The 10,134-nt window shown below is 37.1% G+C and overlaps 2 protein-coding genes across 2 annotated transcripts in view; one reads left to right on the top strand and one right to left on the bottom strand.

The window, feature by feature from the left end:
* Positions 1-3,208, top strand: part of LOC105621732 (proton-associated sugar transporter A-like) — a 4,315-nt gene extending 1,107 nt beyond the window's left edge. The window contains exons 2-7 of the mRNA XM_012203189.1: positions 240-502; positions 654-911; positions 1,260-1,510; positions 1,732-1,848; positions 2,057-2,470; positions 2,813-3,208. Of these exons, the coding sequence (XP_012058579.1) occupies positions 240-502; positions 654-911; positions 1,260-1,510; positions 1,732-1,848; positions 2,057-2,470; positions 2,813-3,208 (1,699 nt within the window). The remainder of the gene's footprint in view (positions 1-239; positions 503-653; positions 912-1,259; positions 1,511-1,731; positions 1,849-2,056; positions 2,471-2,812) is intronic.
* Positions 3,209-3,547: 339 nt separating this feature from the next.
* On the bottom strand, positions 3,548-9,804 carry LOC105621731 (tetratricopeptide repeat protein 21B-like). Its single transcript, XM_012203188.1, has 9 exons — positions 8,653-9,804; positions 7,511-7,765; positions 6,654-7,372; positions 6,223-6,539; positions 5,673-6,007; positions 5,162-5,369; positions 4,757-5,070; positions 4,115-4,508; positions 3,548-3,965 (listed from the first exon to the last, which is right to left on the bottom strand). The coding sequence occupies exons 1-9, from the start codon at positions 9,802-9,804 to the stop codon at positions 3,727-3,729; spliced, it is 3,933 nt and encodes a 1,310-aa protein (XP_012058578.1). The 3' UTR covers positions 3,548-3,726.
* Positions 9,805-10,134: the final 330 nt, after the last annotated feature.

The following is a 10,134-nucleotide window of genomic DNA, read 5'->3' as shown; positions in this document are numbered from 1 at the left end:
ACACACACACACACACACACACACACACACACACACACACACACACACACATATATCAACATTTTTCAGAATTTCTGTATAATTTTGTAACGTAGAAAATTTCTCAGATCTTTTGTACAAATTGAAACACTTTTTAAAAGTAGTAATATTTACATTAACATTTAATAAAATATATTATACTAAATATATATAAAAATATCATTTTCTTTTTCTTTATTTGTTATTTCTAATAATCTCAGAAAGAAGACCCGCGCCGAACTGGTAAGAATTTCGGCAGCTGTTATGGGAATCGAGTTCTCATACGCGGCGGAGACGGCTTTCGTTTCGCCGACATTACTCAAAATCGGCGTCGATCACCAGCACATGACGCTGGTGTGGGCATTGAGTCCCCTTGTAGGCTTCTTCGTGACACCCATTCTTGGCAGCATGAGCGATCGTTGTAAACTCAAGTACGGCAGGAGGCGGCCTTTCATTCTCCTGTTGGCTCTCGGAGTTTTTATAGGCAAGTCACAAGCTTCTTCGTGTCTCTTCATTTTAAGTGATATGATATTTTTCATTTTTTTTCATTCAATTGCCACTATTCTTATTTACAGTTTTAACGTAGTGTATATTTGAACATCAAAAGAGATGAGTGAATTTTTGCATTTTTGCAGGTCTCATCTTGGTGCCAAATGGTGAACACATCGGCTATGTCTTCGGCGATACTTCGGTCCATACAAACGAAACGATCCCACTCGGACATCGCACAACGGCGAAGCTACCTGAGGAGGTAATGCCCGGATCCGTCGAAAGAGCTTCCTCGCATTCCTGGGGCATCTTCTTCACTATTCTCGGCACAGTGCTGCTCGACTTTGACGCCGACGGCTGTCAAAGTCCAGCGAGGGCATACCTTCTTGATGTCACTGTACCTGGTGAGTAAAAAAAATGTACACTACTTCAGCTCTAAAAAACAAACTTATCGTTTTCATGTGAATTTTAAATTTCTTTTTCATTTATATAAACTGTGATTACAAATGGATTTGCAACTGAAATAATTCATAAATTTTGAATTGATCGTCTATTTGATAATAATACTACTAACATACACATATCTATCTTAAAACATTATAAAAATAAAGAAATAAAATTCGATCTTTTTAAATACGAATGCAAATTTGAATGTGAAAAAACAAGAATTAATTAGTTCAAACAAGAATTAATCAATTTGATTTTAATAAACTCTAAAGACGATTTTTGTATATGATTAATATTTTTCACAGAGGATCATGCTAAAGGCTTAAGCACGTTCACCATAATGGCAGGATTGGGGGGATTCATGGGCTACGGTTTGGGTGGCATCAATTGGGACGCCACGTCGTTCGGTGTTATGCTGGGCGGACATCTGCACGTGACCTTCACTCTCATCACGATTATCTTTATCATCTGTGTCATATGTACCATTACCAGCTTTAAAGAGATCCCTCTTGAACTACTCGAACGAGATCAGTGTAGGAAAATGAGTGAGCCGAAGGTGACCTTCACTTATAATGTGTTGCTATCATTTTTATTTCTCTTCTGGTAACAAAGTGTCATATTTTTCAAAATTTTTGTATAATTTTATTCTTTATTTTTTACATCTGATTTTTATATATGACGAGCTTGGATTCTTCATATATTTCTAAAAATATTATAAGATATAAAATATTTTTTCATATAGGATCATTTAATAAACCGATATTTCTTTTGTATTAGGCGGCAGAAAAAAACCAAGGAATAAAGAAGAAACAAGAGGAATGTGAAAAAATTATCCCTGATGAATCAAAAACATACGGCGCCTTTGAGCACGAAACAGATCCCTCGAAAACGGAAGTAAGTTCAGAAATCGTTTTTATCTTGACATATAATCCAATAGCATTTTTCACTTAGAATTCTCATTTTAGCTGCGATTTCGTAATTTGACCGAAGTGACAAACGTTTAACTACCTAAACATTGTAAACGTGGAACTGAAAAATTAATAGGAATATATTTGATAAAGAAAAATTATTAATAAACACCAGTATAAAATTATCAATCAAGGAATTCGTTCTCCATCCGTTCCAGACGCAACCTTCCGACTGTTCCGAGGAACCAGTCTTCGAAGGCAGTCACATCAATTACGGCTTTGATAATATCGAGGGTGAAGTAAACCACACAGCATCTTTGAAGGAGTACCTGCTGTCCATCATTTACATGCCACGCAGTCTTCGCCAGGTGTGCCTGACAAATCTGTTCTGCTGGATGGCGCACGTCTGCTATTCCCTATACTTCACAGACTTCGTAGGCGAAGCGGTGTTCGGCGGGAATCCGCGGGCACCAGCGAACACCGATGAGCGCGAGCTTTACGAGGAGGGCGTGCGATTTGGATGCTGGGGCATGTCCATGTACTCGTTGTCCTGCTCGTGCTATTCGCTGATTATCGAGCGGCTGATCAAACGTTTCCGAGCGCGTAAAGTAAGAACTTCGTTACGCTTAATCGACCTCAATATCACTTAGTTTAACGTTGTGATCAATTTGTATCTTTTCTTCTTAAAAGATATACAAATTAAGCACTTTCTAGTAGAACATTGTCCATTAGAATTTTAAGATACAAAATATATTTATATTCTAAACTGTTTATATTTAAAACCTTTTGATTATCAGTTCACTGTAAAGACTAGAAAATCTTTTAATAAATATATTATAAACTTTTAAATTGAAATTATATGTAATTAGTTTTACAATCTAGAAAGAGTGTTTAAAACAGAAATAATATCTTTGCAATTTTTTATCTATTAAATATTTATGCCCATCTAGGTTTACATCTACGGGCTGCTCTTCTATAGCGTCGGTATGCTTCTGATGGCTCTGACAAAGCATCCAGCTGGCGTTATCCTCTTTTCATGGACCGCTGGCGTCATGTATTCTACATTGTTTACCATGCCCTATTTACTTGTGGCGCACTACCACGCGTCTTCGACTTTTGATCTGACGACTGAAGGCGATACAGTTTCCGGCGGTTTCGTGCGCGGCCTGGGGACCGACGTCGCCATCGTCTCCTCGATGGTATTCCTCGCACAGTTCCTGCTGTCCTGCTGCTTGGGCACGATCGTCAGCTTCACAGGCACTACCGCAGCGGTGGTTTACATTGCCAGTATCCTAGCGATGTGCGGCGCGGCTTCGGCCACGCAGATTATGTACCTGGATCTGTAAATCTTGCTCGTCAATCGATCAGGACGTTAAGCCGTTGATTAATCATAATATTTCAATAATTGTTCATAAGTCAACTTCACAAAAGAAGGTAAAATAATCGATATATCCAAAGATATAAAATTCCGTTAGCTGCAGATAATCAAGATAATCAAGATAATAAGTCAGATGTTAAGTTGGATAGATTTATAAGATAATCATAGCCAATTAATCATCACTGCGTTAATCAATAATTGTCAATTTTAGCGATTGCATTATGATTTCGTCCGTTTTGCGTTTTAAACAACTTACTTTATCGTATATTTTGCTAGCGAATAAACTATCGATTAATTACAACCTGCTAAATGTTTCAGAAATATTTATTGATTGAGTAGTTATATAAATATTTATTTGTTCTAAATAGTTTAAAGTGATATATTATATATCTTTATTGATAACGAGAGAGGACGAATGTGTATACAATGCGTAACATAACAAGTAAATCATCGATCAATGTATCAAGCTCGAACGAATCCAGATGTTCACGTGCGAAGATTATTAATACACTTTTCCAAAATGTCTTTCCTGATCCTCGGATAATCCGTATTCTGCTTCAGCACTTCGTTACACGCTTCGATCGCGTCGGCATAGACTTTCGCCTTCAGACAACAATAAGCCAGCTTATAGCCTACCGATAATTTCGTTTTGCCACCGCATTTCCAAGCCTGACCGTATCTTGCTGCCGCCTCACGATAATTCTGATCTTTTTCAGCGATGTAGCCTGAAAATGAAGATAGCCTTAAGCCTATTATAAATTTATATTTTAAGTTTTTGGACAATATTTTGCAATAGAACTCAACTCAGAGATTGAAATGCGATTCAATATTTTATGTATTAACTATTCTCTATAATTTTAAATCATAATCTAACCGGAAAGCTCGTGGGCCCGCACGCAGGTAGCGTTGTGCTGCAGCACTCGCCTCAGCAGTTCGTTCGCCAACTCGTACTTGCTGGATTGCACATAGATGTCCGCCAGCAGCAGCCAGCAACGCTCCAAGTACTCAGCGTCCTCGAACGTCCAAACATTCTTGCTAACGCGCTTCAGATGATTCCGGGCGCGCGGCGTTTGCTTCAACAGGATGTGTGCGGTGGCCATACCGAGAGCGGGTCCTACATGATCTCTTAAAGTCTCCTGACTGGCCAATGCAGTACAATCCTGCAAGGCTTTCTCAATGTTAGACTTCTGTTTGGTGGCCAATAAGAAGAAATTGCTGAGAAGCTTGTGGGTCAGTTCTTCATGAGGGCTGCCCTTGGGATTTAATTCCTACAATATATTTTTTATTTGAATCATTAAGATAATTGAAATGTAAAAATTTTTGATACTCTCAGTAGATACAAATAAAATAAAAATTAGATCAAATTAAGTCACATGTAAGGATTAAAAAAGACATTGGCTACATTCTGTTTGGACACTCATTCTATTTATCACTTATTATTTGCGAAAGAAAGATAAAATGAAACTTACAGCGCGTGAGCGTCCAAACCGAATGCAATCATTGATATGAATTATACCTGTAGCAATCGGTAAGCCGTCCTCAAAGCCATCGTTCTTGAATCCTGATATTCAGTATCGTCGTCATTGAAAGCCTCGTTTGATAAAGTAGTATCATCATCCGGATCCAGACAGATTTCAATCATATTGTAGATCGCCTGTTGACCCCATTCCGGATCGCGTCGTGCAAAATTGAAGTTGCGAAGAGCGGAGTTCAGTTTACCCGTCCTCCAATCCAGCAATCCGGCGCAATAATAGAAGCCAGCTTCGATATTGCCGATACCCATCGCGATCTGCGCGCGTTGCAGCCATTCATCAAGGTCATCCATAGCACCTATGATGCAAATTATAATATATTATATATATAAGTCAATTCCTAGTCAAAATATTTCAAGCAAGAGTGAAAAGTTTGACAAATGCGAAACCTGTTCTGCGCGACACTTCTATCAGTCTCGCCAGGGCAGTCCAATAAGTGGGTTGACGTAATAGCAATTGTCGAAAATGGAATGCCGCGGTATCAAAATCTACCTTCCGAAATGCGAGATCCGCCATCATCACGGACGCAGCCTCGTTGTTAGGATCGGCATTTAGTAAGATTGAACAATTCTGTGCGCACCGATCCAAGTTATTCATCTAATAAATATATATTCATATTTTATATTAATGAAATCAGGATTTTTGGTAACCATTTAATAAATCAGAACCAAAGATTTATTTCATGGATTATTCTATTAGGTTGTCTGGAAAGTTCGTGCCGACTAACCTATATAATTTAATAAATGTATATTAAAATTTAAATTTGCTGCATTTAAATTTTCCTTCAACATCGGCACGAATTTTCCGGACAACCCAATATTAATATTTCCATCAGAAGTCAAGATGGAATCAATTGGGATTTTCAGTTTTTTTTTTACAGATTCTATGTGTATTATTTACCTGCATATATAGCTTCGCCAAAGAAAGTAGGGCATTCACATCCGTAGGCTTATGAGCCAGTGCCTCTTTATAATATACTATGGCTTCGTCATAGTTGCGTAAGGTTGACGCATAGTCAGCCATCGTCAAACAGATATTTGCCAGCATATGTTTCTGATCTGCAACATCCGGCGAAACGGCAAGACGCTGGATGTATCTATGTTGATTCTCCTTGGCTTCCTTCAAAGTTGCCAACGCGCCTCTGATGTTGCCTGACTTCTCACGCACTTTGGCGAGCAATAACAATTCTTGTCCTCGCATTTCCAAATTTAGAATGTCGGACTCGCCTCGTTTGTCTAAATAAAGAAGAAATTAAATATAATAATAATAAATATCTATCTAGCATAATGTGATAATTAAAAATAGACATTTTTTTATTTAACATTATTAGAAATATAAATATTATTAAATAATACAATTATTAAGTAATATTATTAAGTAATATATAATTATTGTAATTTTATATATAGTATTAATTTCATATTTAATATTAATTTTAAAATAAATTTACCTTGTAGCTCTTGCACCAAAGTGGCTTCTGCCTTGTCATATTGTTTCATCTTCATATACAACTTGGCCAGATCTAACTTTAGAGCGGCGCAATTATCCTGCTTCACTATATCTTTGTAATAACTGATCGCTTTCACGTATTGATGTGCTTTGACAAGCGCTTTGCCCATTTTGTTCGCAATATCCGCCTTGTTGATCGGATTTTGTGAAAGCGCTTGCTCATATGCCTCTATCGCTCTCTCTGGCTCTTGTATGGACATGTAAGCATTACCCAGCATGCTGTATGTCTTTGGTCCAGGACAATGTTCCACCAATTCTCTAAAAAGTAAATATCAGTGATAATAGTATTCATTCCAAGATTCCACATAAATATATCCAATAAATATAAAAATTAATAAAGAAAATAATAACGATGATGAAGATTCTTTGTACCTGAAACATTTAGCAAACGCTTGACGATCTTTCTTATAGTTCAAATTTATTTCAGCTAATCTGATGTGTGCCTGCAAATAGTATGATTGCCCTGGATGAATGTTCCGCAAGCAGCTGATAGCGTTCTCCAGTTCTCCAATGTCTAGATAGATCTCAGCAGTGCCGATGGTAATTCTTCCAAGTTCAGTGGTGCCGGCAAGATTTGTTTTCGCCTCGTCGATAAGTGCCAGTGCTTCAGCAAACCTTCTTGTCTTGCTATAAGCCGCAATCAATTCTAAATACAATGTCGCTTGGTCTGATGTAGACATATCGGATTTTCTATTAGCGCCAGTCAAGCCTGCCAATGACATGGCTGTCTGACAGCTCTTAATGCAGTTCTGCAGATCACCAGCCTCTCGTTGCACCATGCCGATGATTAAATGATAAATTGGCTCGTCTCGGATCTTGAAGTTGTAGCTTAAACCAACCTCCAAGTTTTGCGAAGCAAGCTGGTACTTGCCCTGATATGCCAGAATCTGAGCCATTAAGAGATGGGCTTGTGCATTGGATGGTTCTACCGTATCCAGTAATCTCCTGAGCAAGATCAGCGCACCCTCATAGTCGCTACTTTGCATTCTGGCCTTGCTGAGTAGTAATGTAGCTACACTGGAACCCGGACAAGCTTCTACTAGTCGTTCCAACAAGCGGACACTCGGTTCCTTCTCCACTGCGCTACCCAGCTTAAAAAACAAAACAGAATGATAGATTCAGTTTTTTATTTCCAATATCATAATTAATAAATATTTCCAATATCATAAATAATAAATAAAAATTAAAATGTATTCGCTTTTATCGACTTTCTTAAGAAAGATAGCTACCTCGTCGCTCATTGGGGACTTATTCAAAGAATGCATTAAACGTTGCTTTGCAATTTCAAGACATAATCCTGGTTTAAGTTTGCTAAGATACTCGTAACCATAGGGAAAGCCCTCACAGTTCTTTAACAAGATATTTGCTGCCGTGTCTAAGTGACCAAGTGCCTTAATGCTGTTTTCTTTGGAAGTGATCTTTGCGGATATAAACAGTAATTGGACATTTGTCGAGTTTGGCTGTATCTCCATCATGATCTCCACCTGGAATGTAACATACAGGATAAACTTCTGTAATATCAGTTCAATCAATCACTTCAATTGACATGTCTAGAGATTATTCTTTAGAAGAGAAGAGTATACATTATATATATATATATATAATATAGGGCATTTGGAAAATACTGTGATAAATCTTTCGCATAGGGTTAGAATGGACTAAATTGAGAAGAAAAATCCTCTACTATTTTACGATTTTACGAGTAATAAAGTTAATAAGATATTAATTGCTGAAAATTGTCAAAAATTGATCTTCAATAATTTTTTAATACTATCAACTTTACAAAACTGCGAGAGACAAAAATTATTTATTTTCTTTTCATGGAACTAAGAATTTTTTATCAATTTTTTAATTTTTATTTTTCTTATTTTTAGCAACATAAAAAAATACGGTATTAAAAAATTCTAAAAAAATTCTCAAAACTTTACGAGAAGAAAATAAACAATTTTTATCTCTTGTAGTTTTTCTGTAAAGTTGATAGTATTTAAATAAAAAATTATTGAAGACTAATTTTTAACAATTTTTAGCAATTAATATCTTATTAGCTTTTGCTAAAATTAATAATAAAATAGTAAAGAACTTTTCTTTTTAATTTAGTCCATTCTATCCTATGCAAAAGATTTATTATTATTTTCCAAACACTCCATATATATATATATATATATATATACATACACACACACACACATACATATATATACATATATTTGTTCAAGTGTGCAGGAAAAGTAGTTTGGTATTGTTGTAAAATTTTATACGATTTATACATTTAGATTTATAGATCCAGAGAAGAACTAAGGTCAATCATATTAAAAAATTTTACAACAGTTGCAAAGCTAGTTTTTTCTGCTAATAGCAGCCATTCATTCACCTGTTGTCGTGCCTGATCTAGGTCCTCCGTAGATCCCTGCAGCAACTGACAGTGTGCCAGTCCCAAGAGCGCCACGAAAGAAGATGGATCAGTGCGGATGGTGTTCTTGTACCAACGCTCAGCGTCTTTAACATTGCCTAGCGCGGCACACAAGTTACCCAGCTCTGCCATCAGTTCTGCGTTGCTCGACGATGTCGCTTGTAGCATTTTCTCGGCCGTCCGTGCCAACTCTAACAGAATCCCATGGTCTTGGAATGCAATATCAGAGAACAGTCGCAAGTTCTCAATCAGCAAGACCGTATTCTTCGGTTCAGCAAGCAGCAGGTTACGCAGAAACAGCTGCAACTGCGGTAAACCTTCGCTAGGATTGCCATCTCTGCACAAAGTCACCATCGAGCTTGCCTTGATACCATCCAAGTTGTTTGACTCGATTGTGAGCACGCGGTTTACCATCTCCAGTACCTGTTCCCAATCCTTTGCTGCCAGTAGGCACTTCATTTTTTCTATCAATGGAAATGGTTGCTTGGGATAGCGCACGATTAAGGAGTTCAGGATCAAGATGGCACCTGGATAATCTCCAATGCGTTGTTTTGTCTCTGCAGAACCTAATAATGCACCCAAGTTTCTTGGCTCTTCCTTTAAGACGAAATCAAAGGAATTTCCTGCCTCTTGAACATCTGTGCCTGATCTTAAACTGAGCTCCAGCCATCCTTTGGTAAATAACACATTGATATTCATGGGTTTCATTTTGCTTGCTCTGTCCACATACTCCTTCGCCTTGTCCGCTTGACGAGAGAGAAGCAACACAGATGCTGCTAGGCATAATGAAATGCAGGATGCTTTTCTGCGCTCGTCTCGAATCCTATTCTCTATCTGAGTCACGGTGCTCCTCTCCACTTCACCGTCAACCAGAGCAACGCTTTGCACGAGTAATGCTGGCAGTGTGACATCTGCATAGTTCAGCATAGTAGAGCTTTCCTTGATGGCTTCATGGTTTTTACCGACAAAAATATTCGCCAGACAGAACAAAAGCTTCAGCCGTTCGCTGTTCGGGTAAGCATCGCATGCCTGCTTGACTTGAGTCAGCATACCATTATAATAATGCTGTCGATAGTACCACTCAATGAGAGCTACATGCTCTGCTTCATCCATTCTTGTCTCTGTGTTTTTATATCCAGTTTATATACTTGAATTTTCTAATCTATTCTGAAATAAGATACAAGTCCTGAATTAACATATAAAGACAATATTTCAAATTCAATTAATTAATAAAAGATTCAATTAATTTAAAAATTAAAAAGATAAATCTACGAGCCAAAATGAGATATTCTTCTTATCTTTCTGAGACCTTGTAAAACTTAATTAAAATTTTTATATTACTCAAAATTTTGAAAACTTAAATGGCTAGATGAATAAAAATAGATTATATAGCGAAAAATTAAAAATAAGTTAAAACATTATTTTATTTATTAATAATTTTAA

This window comes from Atta cephalotes (assembly GCF_000143395.1).
Source record: "Atta cephalotes unplaced genomic scaffold scaffold00037, whole genome shotgun sequence".
In the NCBI taxonomy this organism is placed as follows: Eukaryota; Metazoa; Arthropoda; class Insecta; order Hymenoptera; family Formicidae; genus Atta; species Atta cephalotes.
Note: the sequence above shows the minus strand (reverse complement) of the source record. Positions and strands in the feature narration are given on the sequence as shown.